Source organism: Branchiostoma lanceolatum, chromosome 14, assembly GCF_035083965.1.
Source record: "Branchiostoma lanceolatum isolate klBraLanc5 chromosome 14, klBraLanc5.hap2, whole genome shotgun sequence".
In the NCBI taxonomy this organism is placed as follows: domain Eukaryota; kingdom Metazoa; phylum Chordata; class Leptocardii; order Amphioxiformes; family Branchiostomatidae; genus Branchiostoma; species Branchiostoma lanceolatum.
Genome location: NC_089735.1, coordinates 3,674,834 through 3,692,347, shown reverse-complemented (window position 1 = coordinate 3,692,347; position 17,514 = coordinate 3,674,834). Strand labels below are relative to the sequence as shown.

The 17,514-nt window shown below is 41.5% G+C and overlaps 3 protein-coding genes across 4 annotated transcripts; 1 reads left to right on the top strand and 2 right to left on the bottom strand.

The window, feature by feature from the left end:
• Nucleotides 1-201: 201 nt before the first annotated feature.
• Nucleotides 202-8,409, bottom strand: LOC136449188 (prolyl 4-hydroxylase subunit alpha-3-like). Of its 2 annotated transcripts, XM_066449065.1 has the most exons (13): nt 8,144-8,407; nt 7,287-7,417; nt 6,404-6,795; nt 5,630-5,672; nt 4,591-4,730; nt 3,900-4,073; nt 3,437-3,504; nt 2,959-3,064; nt 2,372-2,425; nt 1,984-2,040; nt 1,468-1,536; nt 826-922; nt 202-676 (listed from the first exon to the last, which is right to left on the bottom strand). In XM_066449065.1, the coding sequence occupies exons 1-13, from the start codon at nt 8,326-8,328 to the stop codon at nt 606-608; spliced, it is 1,587 nt and encodes a 528-aa protein (XP_066305162.1). In that variant the 5' UTR covers nt 8,329-8,407; the 3' UTR covers nt 202-605. The 2 variants fall into 2 exon arrangements, with proteins under 2 accessions (XP_066305162.1, XP_066305163.1); XM_066449066.1 differs by lacking the exon at nt 1,984-2,040 and having other exon boundaries at nt 8,144-8,409.
• Nucleotides 8,410-9,403: 994 nt separating this feature from the next.
• LOC136448486 (hematopoietic prostaglandin D synthase-like) lies at nt 9,404-12,696 on the top strand. Its single transcript, XM_066448061.1, has 5 exons — nt 9,404-9,647; nt 10,509-10,601; nt 11,007-11,122; nt 11,898-11,996; nt 12,410-12,696. Exons 1-5 carry the CDS (start codon nt 9,515-9,517, stop codon nt 12,575-12,577), a joined length of 609 nt encoding a protein of 202 aa, XP_066304158.1. The 5' UTR covers nt 9,404-9,514; the 3' UTR covers nt 12,578-12,696.
• LOC136448489 (hematopoietic prostaglandin D synthase-like) lies at nt 12,695-15,902 on the bottom strand. Its single transcript, XM_066448063.1, has 4 exons — nt 15,780-15,902; nt 15,065-15,177; nt 13,921-14,019; nt 12,695-13,554 (listed from the first exon to the last, which is right to left on the bottom strand). Exons 1-4 carry the CDS (start codon nt 15,862-15,864, stop codon nt 13,384-13,386), a joined length of 468 nt encoding a protein of 155 aa, XP_066304160.1. The 5' UTR covers nt 15,865-15,902; the 3' UTR covers nt 12,695-13,383.
• Between the last annotated feature and the right edge of the window lie 1,612 nt (nt 15,903-17,514).

The following is a 17,514-nucleotide window of genomic DNA, read 5'->3' as shown; positions in this document are numbered from 1 at the left end:
TGTAAATTATTCAAATTCGGAAAAGGTAAATATTTCAATTGCGCAAAAAAGGAACTTCATCCTTACAAAAAAATGCAGTAAATGTAGCTTGGTTCTAGAGGAACATTAATATTATAATCGATGTGCATAATACAATGCATGACCTAATTTGCCAACCTAATTTAGAACCGAAAAACGCAACGAATAGACTGGAATTCGCCATTAAGATACAATAATATAGCATGATCTGCAAAGTGACTAAGTTACATTCATATAGTAAATGTACATTTTGAACATATCATTGGATTTGACAGGCGGTAATAACCCCACTACTTCTAGGTGATAGCATTTTCTTCGCAAATTCTACATCGATCGACATTGAGGATAAAGGTTTGGAGGGTTTACATCCAGGCTGTCGGGAGTCACGGTTTTTTTTGTCTTTTGTAAACGCTCTTATGTGCCTTGTAGCAACTTGTAATTGTATCTTGTATATTGTCAGTCACCAGGGCTATCCCTTTGTAATAGCCTTCAGCTAGTTGGGTAGTCCTGTTGTCTGTATATTTTTATACAGTCTGATGAATAAAATAAGATCCTTTCTTCAGGCTCAAATCTCTGGTGTGAGACCATCACTCTTCCGGTGTGAGACCACACGGCCACCTAAACTCATTCCCATGTGTATGTATCCACTTGTTCGCTACTGAAATAAAGAAAATTAACAGATAAAGTGTTAGCAAACTATACTTTGAAATGCGTTTGCCATCAACACTCCAGATCAAAAAACAAATTAGTCCATAACAGCACAACACTTCATTTATTGTCTACTGTAGGAATATTGATTAAACTTACTCCATTTAGAGCCCATGAGGACAGGACAACCGGCATGCTCTGAATCCTGCTCAAAGGCTAAAGACTTTTTCAAGTCATGAAACAGCACTGCGCTGTTCTGAGACAGAGAAATGGAAGGAAACATTGTTGTGAAAATGTCGTCCACTAATTACAGAAATTGACCTCAACAGCAAACTTCAAGGTAGCGGCGAAACTAGTCTGGATGTGGGCTTGAATAAAGTTCTAATTAACGGGAACTATGCGGCTACAGCGTCTTTTCTGAAGATACGTCGCGAGTGTGTACGGTTGGCTTAAGGTTGCCCACTACTTTGCCAAATTCTTATCATCACTTTTAAGTATTCTGATGTTGCTATTAGTCATATGTTTGATTTTCCTTCGTATTTCAATTTTCTTTTGTATTTCTTTCATTTGCTATGCCATAATTTGAGGATCCGACTTCGTGAACTACATAGTTTCTATGACCGGATCTTCTCAAATTTTTTTTTTTTTTTGAACCTTTGTTTATTCATGATACGTAGGCCGCTTTTCATTGAGGTCATGAGGGAAGAGGTAAGGGTCAGATACATAATCTGAAAAGCCGAATAAACAAAATAGAATGAAATAGAATTCATAGTGAGGTGAGGTGAGTGCGTGGTTCCTTACTTTGACTGCAGGGACGGTCAAGTTCAGACGAGTGAAGACTGTTGCTCCACCGGCTTCGACATCACTAAGCTGTGATTAAGATACATGATAAAGAAGCATATTGGTACATTACATCATGAAGTCGACGTTTCCTGATCAGGTCCTCGATTCTCCTGACGATGACGAGAGGACAGGTCGAAAATGTGGGTTTTGGAATCAAGTTAACTTGATATTACGAAGTGCTATAAAAACTTGTTTTACGTCCACGTGCTCTGTGGGCTAACGGTTTATAGTTATGTACGTTTAGCGTAGGCTATCATTTAACGTTAGCTATAGACCTTGAAAAAAATCCATCTCAGGAATCGACGCACACAAAATATTGGTAAGCAGTGAACTATATCAGTCTAACGTCACTCGAACCTCAAGTATATCAAAAACAGTTTATAGTCAGCGTTTTCTTTTTATTTGATGGAAGAAGCTTAAGATGCCTTATTGAAGTATTTGTAGCTATAGTAAAATGTGGACATATAAAATTACATAGAAGAGGAACGTGGCAATCCTTTGGCCGTTAGTCAATAGCACCGGCTGCTCATCCTAAAGGGTAGTAAACAACAAAGAAGAAAGCATCATTAACGGACGAGGAAAGTTGATTTTGTTTATATCAAGTAGATCAACTAATCTATTTGCGTTATCTATTTATCTATTGAATAGGCCAAATGAATCCCGAGCAGAATAAATTGATCATGGATATTACAGAAAAGTTTTCAATTCAATCATTAATGAATAGCGTTTGTTTGTTTGTTTGTTTATTAGGAATCTCCATTAGTTACATTGAACTATTCTTCCTGGAGTCCTCTACACACAGTCGAATAAAATACATAACAAGGCGTAAGGTATACTTTCAAAAGTAGAAACCAAAAGATACCCTGAAGTAGTCCACGTGTGGTTCATAAAATCCTCCCAGACCGTAGTTCAATACCTGTAAAATATATCAAACAAAACAAAACAAAACATACGCAAGATTATAAAGGAAAGCAAGAACTTTTCCTGTATAATTGGCATACCTACTTTTCAACAGCTAGACTATATGTGGCATCATTTCCCAATTTGCATACATTTGAATAAAGAGTCATTTTTCCTTTTACCACCCCAACCGAAGTCAGATACCCATTTGTGCACCTAGGTAGAAAGGGGGGAGTAGTATTAAGTGCCTTTGACCACAAGGACAAGGCGTCTAGCCAGGAATCAAAGCTCGTGTCAGCTAGCCTATCCACTAGGCCATTCGACGCCACTAACGATGTAAATGCATTAAAGTTCGCGTGGTTTTTATTTCGCGCAAAGGCGAAAATGTAGTGTTCGCGGTGGTTTTAAGTTCGCGGCAGCGCTATAGTCACATACTGCTACAGTATCGGACAAAATTATTCGCGGTTTTTTTTTTAGTTCGCGTTTAAATGGTCGCCACGAAAACCACAAACATTTCTGCATTTACAGTATGTACTAGGGTCCTCATACCTGAAACGCTTCTCCGTACGGCAAGTTGACGTCCAGACCGGTAATGTAACCAACTCTTCGACTCAGCTTCGCGATCATCGGATGTTCTGTATCAAATATCCAACCACTGCAAACAGGATAATAGTCAGACTGAGTTTCGGACGGAATCGTGAGACAAACACATATCTATATGATAGATTCGTAAGGTAACAGATTCTCAAACAACTGGATAGACGGTCATACGTTTCAGATAGCACCCACTACCTTTCGTCAGTGACTTGCAAAACTATGAATTGATATGTAAATAAAGTTGATACAAATCTTAGAAGTCCATTGAAACGTCTGACCGTTTCTAAAACCTGTTACCTTGAGCATCGTAGTACCTGGATGCGTATTACCTTCATTGACGTATATCATAGATTATTCAGGTATGTTCACGACCACATGCTGATTGTGCGTTAGGATTATGTTTTTAATAAAAGTTTTTTTTTCCTCTTACGTTTCACTGACTCTGGACCTGCTGAACATCTCCCCACCATCGTCAGCCACTACTGGAGATCTGCCCATCTGAGGAAGATGGAAGTCAATGTTCATTTTACGATTTAAGTAACTTCTTGTAGCGGCCATTCTTCATCTCCGTTCCTAAATCTAAATTATCCACTGGACTACATGTATATATCGACGGCTTTACTCTCATTCACACTCACCCACTCACTCAGCTACCTATACATTTGACATTAGCTAAGCAAGCAACCAAACAACCAAACAGCCAACCAACCAACCAACCAACCAACCAACCAACAAACCAACCAACCGACCAACCGACCAACCGACCAACCAACCAACAAACCAACAAACCAACAAACCAACAAACCAACAAACCAACAAACCAACAGCCGCTGCCTATTCAACGTTCATGCTACATATTAAGTATAGTCTTCAAATGCAAAGTGACATGTTACCCTACGGAACGCTATGTCCCTCATTTTGTTGACCTCCTTGTCAGTGATGACGTCATGGTACAGAGCAACCAATGGGCTTCTCTCGTGCAGAAGTTCCATCTTGGCCGGGCTGAGGTAGAAGTATGGGGTGGGCCGTACGTATCTACAGGTCAGCGTTGGGTGTGGAGCTTGGTTCTAAGTTGGCAAGATAATTATCTCCATGAAAAAAGGCTTTTTCATGGATATACTGTTTTTCGTGCGTTTGGTGTTTGTGTGTATGTTTCAGTTCTTAAATGATGGCGTGTCTTTGCATGTCTAATTGCCACTGTTGCTAGTCAGTAGTATATATGTATGTGCGATTTAACTACCACTCGCAAATGTCACGATTAATCAGCACACGGGACGTATGCTCACTGGGGGAAGGGGATAGTGTAAAGGCCGTGGACTATAACATGATATATAATTTGTGCATTAATTATGTAGATCATTGGGAGGAGTGCCTAGCTTAGATTAGCTCGATTAGCTATCCTTATGACGGCTATAACATCATATTGGCCGTGACATTCTGTTCGACATCGATTACTACTGACTTTACTCTGGGGTTTCCACAACCCCTCCCAAAAGTGATCTACATGTCCCGGTTATGTACACAACTAGCTATACAAAGTATGTCCGACAAAGGAAAAAGAAGTTAGACAAAAGTGTAGCAAACCTTGAGAACACCAAGGCGGCAAAGATTCTCGTAATTGATGTGAGGTATTTCCGTTCTTATAGGCTTCCTTAACGACGATACAGCGTTTTCTAAGAGGTTTGACAGGTGGCTCAATCCTTCAGCATTGGCCTTCGTCGCACCTGACAGACACAAAGTGAAAGAAGAAAATAGTGTTTCAGTGTAGCATCATTACAGTGGCGTAGGGTCCTGGTAGCCTCTACCAGGCTCCGTCCTATCGTTGGGAAAATAGTAGAAATCAGCCGAGGTACTCCGCTATACAGGGTAGGTCCGCTATACAGTAAAGTTCCATTCCGTCCATCGAAATGGAACTTTACTGTATAGCGGACCTACCCTGTATAGCGAAGTACCTCGGCTGATTTCTACTATTTTCCCAACGATAGGATGGAAGCCTGGTAGAGGCTAGGGTCCTGACTTCTAAGCTTGTATCAGCAGCACACCTTCCTATGATTGACAGCCACATGGCATATAACAACATTCTTGTTGCCACAGTGTCACTGTCCTTTAGGAACAAAATCTGTATTGAACAAAATTAACTGAAGTTATGCTTGGTAAGTGATCTGAAATTTAGTTGTCAAATGCTGTCACTCATTGTTGATCGAATGATAAAGATATAGACTCGGTGCATCAAAGCGTTCAACGAGTTCAAGCTTTGATGCACCCTGTCGGCGTTCCGAAACAGACACATGTCACTTATCTGGTGACTACTACTGTTTTTAATGTTAGACACCATTGACAAACATGGCATTATCATTTCCAGGCACGCGGCGCGCCAGCAGCTGGTTATATTACACCGAACGACCTGTCACGTCTAGCATTCGCATATCGAACTGCATGCATTGTTAAAAGCTGTCTAATGGGGATGCTTCTACGATACTTGGTGGCAACGAGTTCCCCTCTACGATCGTTCAAGGAAAATACGAATTTTTGAACACATCTACCTACACTATAAAGAAATTCATCTACGGAGACAGCCGAGAACTACACTACTTGAGGCGTCATGAAACAAAGATAAACTTACCCAACTGGGACACGGCCATAAACACATCCCGATCCCACTTGATCTAAACAGACAGGGGCAGAAAATTATATATAATCACTATCAATGTTTAATGAAACCTTTATGTAACTAACATTACAAAAACTGAAGGTGTTTAGGGTTGCAAGGATGACTTCGTCCATGAAAAGTCAAAGAATAAGATCCTCTATAGTTACTACTACTAGTATTTTGGGGCATACTAGATTATTAATACTTTCTCTCTCTTGTGATTAAAATTTTTATAGGAGACTGTCTTTTCATTCTTTAGCCGAATCAGGACGATTCTTTGCAACAGTCAAACTTGGTACAGCCAGTCATTTCATAGATAAAACGAATTTCATAGATAGAACTCTCTTTACGTTTTGTGTGTTTTGTTGTCTTTTCAGCCATACTTTTACATTTTGCATGATATTCAAAAATAAGAATTCAATTATTAAGCCCCTCTCACACTTGTGCGTATATACAAGCCCGCATGAGTTGCGTATTAATATTTTTTTGGTCAAGACTGAGTTTTCAGCCCAAGAAGTCATTTCCTTGGTTCGATAACTAGGCTGCCGCAACGGTCGCGATCGGTCAGCGCAGAAAACAACTTCTTCCCCGCAAACTTTCCTTAAACCTAAGAAATGTTAATGCGCAACTCATGCGCACTTGAATATATATATATACGCATGCGTGTGACAAGGCCCTTACACAAATCGAATTTAGGTTGCAGCGAGGTTGCAACGCGATCGCCGTGTGTGTGGAATGTGGCCTTACCTTTTGTACGGTATCCGCCAGTTTCAGAAGCACATCCCTCATCCTCGGACCAGGCCGGTCGGTCTGCTCATCGCCGATCTTTAACAACGACTTTTCCTTCTCTCTCATCATCTCTAAGGTCAGATTGAACCACAACACGGCTTGATAGAATTTATTTTCCTTACACGCCACCTCCCCGATGTAGTAGGTGTCTGAGGGATCCAGTGTAAAGGTAGGATCCTTACCACAGATTTCGGTTATCTGGGGCTCGGCGCCATTGGTTGATTGTGACACCATCACAAGTTGTCCTTGGACGAGACTGCGCATGTCGAGACCGTACACATCTTGAAGCACTATCAACGCAAGTGCCGTCATGTGCAAGTCTTCAACGGTTGGCAGTTGGACTTCTTTTCCTTTTCATACAGGGAGATAAGAGAGTAGTTGGTTAGTGATTGATTGACAAACAAAACGTTGTAGACCGATCCGATAATTAAGTAAGCTTGCATACGTAACTATATACACAATAATTGTATGGGGTTTTCACCATTCCTACATGTACAAAAGCCAATTTACAATGTATCTAGGACGTTTTATGACATATTTCCCCCTTTTCGGAATTGTTTTTTCCAAAATCAGGCAAAAAAAATCAAGATTTACTTGCTGTGGCCCTATGATACACAATTCAAGGCAGACATCATTTCCTTATAGGAAAACCAATTATATATGTCTATGTTATTGTTTGTTGTACACTCACCAGTCAATGGACCGTTCCAGTCGAACACCATAAGCCACACCCCCTTCTATTTCGAACGCGGGGGTGTTCCAAATAGAACAAGGGGCGTGGCTTATGGTGTTCGACTGGGTTCTTTATGTTCGATATGGTGTTTGACAGGTTTCCACTAACCTGTCAGCTTCTTGGTCTCCGATAAAGTGATTTTACTGAGTCGCTTTATCAGGAAGTAAGCTCTGACGGGGTGATGAGCGATGTAGTCGGGCTCCGGAACTGTATTGTTGTCGTCAAAACTGTCGACATATCTGACATGAGAACAGAAGGGATGTTATGCATTTTACCCCCTCTAACGTAAGTCGAAGTCAAGCTAACGTTAGGCCTTAGTTATCATTTGTATTTTCACTGCTGAAAAGGCATTCCCTTTTGACAACCAAACCTAGACCATTTTCTTGCATGCGTGCCTGTAAGTCATACCAGTGGTATGATTAAATGGAAAAAGGACTTGACGTTATAAGCTGTAGGCCACTCACTCATTTATTCCTTCGTTTATCATTGTACACACTCATTCATTTGAAGTTATTAGAAAACCTGGTACTTAAAAAAAATCATGCATGTAACGTTAACATTTCTCTTAGCCAGTGATCAAGAATTGTGTCCCCTGCCAAGCCGGCATTATGTCAAGTGGATCAATGGCGGATATGTGCATTATACATAAATAGGGACAAATGTGTGTCCAGACGTAAGTATATATGCAACAGAACATGTCAATGCAATCTGTCAATCATATGACTCTTGGAGCACTTGGAACAGAAGGGGCCCACCAAGCAGCGATTTCAGTGTGCTACAGCTAAGTTTTCTGTCAAATACCCGTCATCTTGAGTAGAATGCGAAAGGAACCTCAGTAGCCCTCCCCCCTCCGTATTCGCAAGGAATTACTCAAAACTGACAGAAATTTTGTTGATGTAAGTTTACCATAAGGCGGCTGTTACTAGTATTTGTTATCAGAAAAAAAACGAAAAGAGTGACGTTACCTTTTCATATCTGCCGACACTTTCCCACCGTTCTGAACGTGCTGTTTTACCGCAGCCACTATCTCCCTCTCTTCTTGCACTAATTTCCCTAGTCTTGCGACTGCCGAGAAGAATCCAGCGTCTGTTACGCTGTAAAACATCGTCAGGAAAAGGACATAAAATACTACGCGAAATGAGGGATCCATTGGCACAGCCTTTGCAAAACCAAACACCCACAGAATGAGAAAAAAATCTTTCAAGAGAAAAATTATAAAAAAGGATTTCTGGACTGTGAATGGGGTAACACAGCGATAGTAAACACAACACGGATGTTACACGTGTCAGGGAGGCACATGTATAACGTTGTACGGCACGCTTTATTGCTGCATCCTGGTTCATACGTGGTGCCGCATGACCTAGTATTTTAGTATCTAGATCTATAGATAGTACAAGATACAATTGTTCGAGGTAAGTGTACGTGTGCAGGTGCACATTGGGGAGGGACAAATCGCATAACTGACCACGGTGCTTGTTGCGCTCCGTAACCGATGATGGATTGCATTGTATTGTATTGTATACGAAAGAGGTGGACTGGAGTCATGAAAATTCTCTCACGTGAAAAAGGGGAAAATTTATGGTTTTGTGGTAAGCAGTGTTTGGAGACGGTATACAGGTCAGAGGATATAAACATTTTGCGGCGTCGACTGTGCCGCGTAAACAACATCTGCGTTTTCAATCAATAACGTAAAGCATAGAGAGAGGGAAGAGAGAGAGAGAGGGAGAGGCTTTATTGGCGGCGCGAGAATTGTAACAGATACAATCTATGGCAACTTGATAATACATAACGTTAGCTATAGTTGGGCTATTGCTGATATCTAGCAATTTTAAGGAACTAATCTGCTTTATGAAAAGAGAAAGACAATCTAACTATGCATGCTAATACTGCTAAAGCTATAAGATTACGTTGATACTATGCTGCGTCAGGAATGTATGATATTTTCTCTTTTTTTGCATAGAGTGTGAAAATGTGAAATATCACCAGTCATGCAAATAAGGCCCTAATTTGCATAATTATGTTTGATGATGTTCACGTTCAGTTAACTTGAATGCTGCAGGCATCAAATTCCCGTCATTTTAATACCTCCATGAAATTATAGCATTTTCTCATCAATTATGCAAATGATTTCCTCATTTGACCTATTCTAAATAACGACCTTTTCTGGATACAATGTCAGTAACTGATGACCTTGGCGGACCTCGATTTGACCTGGAAGTGACACCGAAGGTCATTTCCTGTGCACTTCCGCGTTCGTGACTGTAACTTCGTGACCAGCCTTACACAACGTAACGTAAGGATACATTTAAAACGGCAGACGACGATTCAGGAGAACAATGCCCGACTACAAACTGACTTACTTCAACGGAAAGGGCACCGCAGAGCTCGTCCGATTGGTGTTCGCGGCCGGCGGGATCGTGTACGAAGACGTCCGGCTCCAACAGGACCAGTGGCCCGAGCTCAAACCGAGTGAGTCACGCCCCCTGTAGCTAGATTTTAAAGGTAGTAACTACGTCCGCTATAGGGATATTATCTACCAAGTGGGTTTGGCCACCGTAGGGTTTTATTTACTGGCGCAGTTAGGGGGTGAAATGATGGTCACATTCCCTACAGTGGACTGACTCTCCTGGCTAATTATTCCGCTCTCTCCCGAATCAGTATACAATCCATACAACCATAGAAAGGCCTGGTGTCTAGTAAAAGGGCATATTGTACATATCTGACAGAAACAGTTTATTTCTATTTTACAAAGCCCAAATCTCATTTACATAGGCCATCATACAGTTCCTCGTGCTGATATAAGAAACGTAATGGTTGCGTGTTCAACTTGCTGTGACAAAAGGGGTGTGGCATGCAAACAAACAGGGAAAGGGAAGCTTAACCAATAATTTTGTTGCGGTGAAAGCTAAATAGTAACAAGAAACATTCTTGTTGTTTTGGAGAGGGGATACTATTAAATATGACTGGCACATAAAGTAATTGCAGTCGCTCATTTCGCTACAATTGTTTTCTTGATTTGTTAAATGTGCCGTTTAGCGGGATTAACCACTAACGGCCGACAGGTCACTTTCCCATGTGTAAACACTCACCGCGCCCAGCACAACAGAAATCTACGCATTTTTTACACTAAACGAACTGTTGAGCCAAAACAGATTCTGTTTTGAGATTTCATTCTTTTATTGCCGGGAAAGGGGGTAAACACAATACGGAAAAGCAAACGTAAAATACATGTAATTCCTTCGCAGCCTCAAGCCTAGTACACTTAGCTATAGCTTATATCTTAGAGAATAGTGAGAGACAGTTCTTCATATTGCTTGATATTTTTTGCAGAGACTCCAATGGGCCAAGTTCCGATTCTGGAGGTGGAGGGGACGATGTTGTGTCAGAGTAACAGTATCGCTCGGTACGTCGCCAAACTGGCAGGTACGATTTATTGATTTATTGAATTATTGAGTTATTGATTTATTGATTTATTGAATTATTGAGTTATTGAATTATTGAATTATTGAATTATTGAATTATTGAATTATTGAATTATTGAATTATTGAATCATTGTATCATTGATTTATTGATTTATTGATTTTTTGATTTATTGATTTTTTGATTTATTGATTTATTGATTTATTGAATTATTGAATTATTGAATTATTGAATTATTGAATTATTGATTGATGGATTGGTTCGTTGGTTCGTTGCTTGCTTGGTTGGTTGTTTGGTTGCTTAATTGATTTAATGTTAGAATGAAATAATTGATAAATTGATTAATCAATTTATTCATTAATCAATCAATCAATTGATTAATTGATTGATTTGCAATGTCTGTATAGGATTGGCTGGTAAGACCCCCCTGGATCAGGCGCGTGTGGACATGATAATGGACGGGATGGAAGACCTGGGGAAGAAGGGCCACGGTGTGTACTGGGAGAAGGACGAAGAAAAAAAGGTTACTAAGAGTCCATGTCCACAGTAAAGTTCTCATTATCGTCTGTATCTGTATGGCCAGTATATAATCGCCTTTCGGTGTAACACACCAGCTTCTGTATCTGTATCTATATAGCCGGTATAACCGCCCTTCAGCGTAACACACCAGCCTCTGTATCTGCATAGCTGGTATATCCACCTTTCGGTATAGCACACCAACAGCGGCTGGTTATTACACTGAACTACCTGCAGTAGCTAATAAGCTATCTGCCACCCAAAAATCAAGACCATAGCACGTCCAAGTCAAAAGATACAAAAACGGAAGTTCTGCTGCAGTACCAAGGTCACATACTAGGGGGCCCAAAATCAACCTTGAACTTCGGCTTCACAACACCTGCCCACATACCAAATATCATTGTAATCCATCAAGAGGTTCTGGAGTTATGCTGACTACAGTAGTGCGGAAACACACACACACACACACACACACACACACACACACACACACACACACACACACACACACACACACACAAACACACACAAACACAGACACATAGACACACCCAAAACTATATCTCCATTTTTCATGGAGATAATAACCTTTGCACATTTAGCTGCAAGCGATCTTTAAAGCTGTCTAGTGAGGATGGATCGTCGATCCTTTCATTGGTAGCTTGTCGTGAGAACTCGCGCATGCGCAAAAACAACAAACAACAAAATGTGATTTAGTATAGACCACTTCTGATATTTCCTGTTTTGCATTTTTCTATAACATATGTTTGTACTCCAAACAGGCTGAAAAGAAGAAAGACTACGAAGAGACTTTCTTACCTCAGTTCTATACCTGTATGAACAAGCTGGTCGGCGACAGCGGACACTTCGTTGGAAATGAGGTACCGGTAGTACAATCATTCGTTCATTTGAAAACACTCTTATTATATCTTAAATCTATCAATTTTCAATACCTACAACCCCTCACATAGGATTAAACCATTTAGAGCCATTCAATGATGTGTATAGAGTAATTTGGCCTTCAATGTCAATTTGGGTTTCAATGTCCATTATAAAGCTGTTAGATCGCGTGATCTTACGACGTCAGTGATTGGTAGCACGTCGCCGGAACGTAAGTAAGAACTTGTTAATATCTCGTATATAGGTTCATTTAGTTGTGTCCGAAGAGATATCTAAAAAGCGGCTGTTACTCCGATGCAACGTTGACCAAAGAGTTATATATAATCGGTTTAAATAGCAGGCTAATTGCGTTCCGGCGACTTGCTGTGATTGGTACAAATGCGATGTTTTCCAGTTGACGTTGGCTGACATCACCTTCTTCAACATGACGACTCTGGTGGGGAACTACATGAAACTGCCGAATGTGGACGAGTTTTCCGGGCTGAAGAAGGTCATGGACCACGTGACCTCCAACCCTGGGATAGCCAAGTGGCTGAAGGAACGTCCAGAGACGCCATTTTGAATTCGAACTGCTGGAAAATTTACTCTGTCCATTCCTTTTTCAAGCACAAATCATGTACCACCTCTGTTAGATGGCTTCCAATAGGCTATCGTTGTACAATAAAGAAAACTATTACAATCGTTACAATCTCCTTGTGTTGGTTTATTGTAAACAAAAAGACGTGACGAAATGGAAAATACACAAAATGCGGGATGAAATGTTCAACTGTTAAACAACAGCCACGATGATAATGACTCTTTAACTTAAGATCTACAAAAACTTAATATCACAATTAACGTAAAATTTTCAATCTATGAAGTCGATGTTATAAGTCCGACCCGAGCAGTGCTTAACTGAAGGCATGTTTACGTCATTCGGAGATTACTTTCCCACTTTCCGACCGATGTGCCATGGATCTCGTCCAGGCTAACTTCAGACTAACCAACATTCGACATGCGATGTTGAAGGTAACAAAGCAAACTTGACCTCTATAAATGGCGTTTACTTTTCTTGAGCGTTGTCTGCCATAAACAACCGTACAGACTTCAAAACTAAATCACGCACATATGAACGAATGAATGAATGACCCTTGTAGTGCGTTTGTGCTCTTACAGGTAACATTGCAGGTCATGGTGATAAGGATAGTTATCACACGGTCCGGAACACCCGTATCAGGCCCAGGTATGACATAAAGCAGAAGTAAACGTACACAGATAAAAGAATGTGATATCTTACTACAGTTACAATGACTAATGTATACTAGTATCATCTGCAGTACCGATGACTATAGCTAGGTAGGAGAGTGTTACAGTGGTCACTGATGATGGTCAGTATTTGGTCACCGGGCGTTCCTTCAGCCACTTGGCGATACCAGGGTTGGCCTTGACATTGCCAGCCACCTTCTTCAGGTTGGGATACTTGTCCAGACTCGGCAAAGCGATCGTGAGGGACCCCACGGACTCGTAATTCACGTAGAGAGCGATGTCAGCCGCTGTCAGCTGGAGAACAACAATATAGAAATCGTGAGGAAGATTGTTTTCAGGCGCACCTCACAGAGCAAACATCGGATCCGACCATGTTTAAAATCCTGTCTACTTTGTTACGCAGCAACAAGAAATAAAAACTTACCATTCAACATGATACCACTTTATCAAAAGAAGGGAACGGACTGGAATAGAATAGAATAGAACAATAGATATGACAGAATATTGCATAATGTGAGTAGAGCAAAAAGGGATGAAATAGAATAGACTGGAATAGAACAGAATAATAGAAAAAAGAATAGATTATAAAGAATAGAAATACTAACAGTATGGAAAAGAACAGAACAGTGCTTTCTTCATCATTGGAGGATGCAAAAGTACCTGATCTCCCACAAAATACCCCTTGTTGCTCGCCAGTTTGTTCAGATACTCCAACAGTTCTGGAGCTTCCTTTTCCTCCAGCTTCTTCTTCCTCGCCGCCTGTGAAAGTTAAGATATAAGCCGTTAACATTAAGTTTTGTCTTAATGGACCGATCCAGTTCGAACACTAGAAGCCCCGCCCCCTGTTCTATTTCGAATAGTCCGTCAAAAACAGCCCTTGACGGACAAAAACGGCCGCGCGCGCATGGCTATCGAATATGCAGACTGTCTTCTGTTGAGCTTTTTTGGCTCTGAAACCCTTTCAGAGCGGACCAAATAAAAATGGTATGCCTTCTTTGTGGACTGATGTATCCACCGAGTAGGGTTGTTTGAGGAGGGGGTAGATGTAGTTACGGTGAGGGCGTTATGTTTTCGGTCAATGCGGAAGCGGGTTGCGTCGCATAGCATTACCTTGTTGGTGACCATCAGTGCCCGATTTTTGACAAGCAGCCGATGCACGTGTAAAACAGGGTACGTATATCTGTGACAGGGTTCCCACTGTGTTGACTGCATGAATTGCAGCTGCATGTCCTTTAGTAATTAACTATCAAAATGCAATTCTTTTACTTACCGTGTGACATTCATATTAATCAGTTTCATACACAAGTACAGAAGAGGCGGAACTCTGTACTAGCGGACTCTGTAGTAGTTGGCAATGTGTTTCAAGCTCCATCCTCATGCAATTCTTTGGTGTGTTGTAAATGGCGAACATTGTGTCGTGTCGAATATTTTGGAACATCAAAGAAAAGGTAAGAAAACTAAACCTTATCTTGAAATGAGTATCCAAATTCTTTATTCACAACCAATGAGTTATACAATAGCCGACATTTCGGTGACCGTATGTCGCCTTCCTCAGAACTATAATAACTGGTTTTACTGCAGCTAACGTTATTGCCAATGCTGAAAAGCATTACAAATGTGGTCCTAAGTATTGCCATATTCATAAGGATATTGAAATGTTCTGAAATATTTTGAAACTGACAGCTTTTGGCTGAGCCTCCCTGAAAAACAGTGCTCAGTCACTGAGGGATCCTCGAACTACCCTGGTAAAGGAAAACAGAAACAGACAAATAAATAAATAAAATCTTGCTTCGGGCTGCGTTACCTTTTCTGCTTCTGGCAAGATGAAGATTTGTGCAGCCTTGTCAAACAGGGACCTGACACCTTCCATGATCATGTCCACTTCCGCCTGGTCCAGGGAGCTCTTCCCCGCCAACCCTGCAAAAGGAGCAGATCTATAACTACATCAATCAATCGTTCGCAGGCATCAGCGTCTGGTGCATGGCGGTTGCCGACCCGGTGTAGACCCTCCAGTCGTTTCTGCTGACCCCCATAACTACATAGTGATGTTTTATAATCCCTGCATCTTACATCCCAAGTTTATCCCAACTCAACAGAATTTCAGTACGGGCAGCCAAATATTCAGTAAAACGTCTTTGTTGTGTTTGGATGCAGTTGAGCTCAGTTTTTCAAAAATGTTATCCACCAATGCAGATAGGGATGTCCGTGTAGCTCAACCGGTAGCAGCCTCACAGTTGAGCTACTTCTTCCAATTAGCTGTTAATTAGCTCAATCCAGGGAAGGGCATCTCGGTTGGGGCTGCACCCATCTTTTGGAAGGGATGTTATAGGAGAAGGGCTAGCAACCCCTCCCTGTAGAATCATATACCCTGCTACAGAAACAGCAAGGAAACATGCTGCCCTATGACTGTCCCTAGACACTATAAGGGTCTGAACGAACGAACGAACGAACGAACGAACGAACGAACGAACGAACGAACGAACGAACAAACGAACGAACGAACGAACGAATGAACGAACCTGCTTCCCTGGCGATGTAACGAGCGATGCTGTTGCTCTGACAGATTGTCTTTCCGTCCACTTCCAACAGGGGGAGCTCTCCCATCGGAGTTGCTGCAAAACAATAAGTTTCCTTTCTTAGATCCCTTGTCGTAAAAAACAATTGAACGGTAGCAGTCAGAAAATCTACCTTAGCAAGCAAATGCGAGGGTTTCGCCCCACCTTTTCCGATACAATTACTCCCTGTAAAATGGTGGGTTATCTCCAATGTACCCAAACCTCAAAAATTGCTGTTTAAATGAAATCCCCTGTGCTATGTGTACCCACAATCGCACGCGAGCATACTGGGCGAAAAAGCCTTCATTATGAAATCAAAGTGGTCAGATTTGTGGGGTCGTGTGGCGTAACGGCAGGGTGTTCGGCCCAGAACCAAGGTCCCGAGTTCGAATCCCCCTGACGCCACCGATGTTGTGCCTTTGGGAAAGGCACTTTACACGACTTTCCTCGCTTCGCCCAGGTGTATTAAAAAATGGGTATGTTGTTATCTGTACGTGGCACTGTTAATGTAAGTTATAAAAATTGAGTGCAGTGCCAAGTCGTCCTTGTTTGTCAAAACCCAAGTAAAAAAAAAAAAAGTGGTCAGACTGCTTGAAGAAATTATTCCTGGAGGGAAAGAAACGGTAAAAATCGCGGCCGCTCCTAGCCCCCTCGACCGAAACCTCTGCTTGGAGAATAGCAGATGTCATCTATATAAAAAAAGTCAGTGTGGCTTAATGCCCCCATGCTAAAAGTTGGCAGTCTTTCAATCGCGTCCTACCGGGCGTTCTAGCGGTCGATCCAGTTAAGACGTCGTCAACAAAAGTGAGTTAAAGACGGGCGTTTCGGATTCCATTTCGCCATCGTTTGTCCGTGATATGTGCTTTTGTTTTTGTCCGGTGATTCACTCTATAGCAAATGTGGTGTATCTGAATGCCTGTTGGTAAACAGGTCAGTGTCTATTTCAGTCCCGACCAAGACTCAATACGCTTTGTCTTAGTTTCTACCAGACTCCACAGGCCGCTGGAAAAATAGTAGAAATTGGTCAAATAGACAGATAACATGCCAGTGGAGTTAGCCGGTCTGGGAGTACACTATGATGGTCTGCTAAGGAGTCTGGAAGAGACTAACCGGTTGTCTAAAGGATCTATATGATAAGCACAAGTGATCTGGCAGCTATCTGTTGGCAGCTATCTATCAGTCCGCACAGTTAAAACTGTAATTATTATGTAATTTCACATATATAAAGAGGGATTTACGCATCGGCTTTTTAGCGAATACCCGCAAACGCCCACTCTGGCGAAGTCCGCGCCGCACGAATCTAAATTGTTTTGCTTGGAATATGTTCAGGTTGTGCTCCCATGAATTAATCCTGAATTTCAAGTCAATCCATCGATCCGAAGTTGAATAAAGCGAACTTGAAGATTCTTACTTGGCAAAAAATGTGTATTTACGCTAATTTTATCAGAAGGAGAAGAGACGTCGAGAGAGGTGCACGAGAGTAGACTTGTCAGTCTGCAGCCCTCGTTCCCAGAGCTTCATATGAAAACCCCGGAAGTGAAGCCGAGCTTCGGACGTTCCGTCGGTCGTTCGTTCCGCCCAAACGGTTTTCAAAGCGCCTCATGCATTCTTGAAGGAGTACTGCAAGTAGGAGTACTAGAACTAAATCTAGCTCATTCTATTGTTCTGTGGGTCGTTCTGATTCCAGATCTTCAAAATA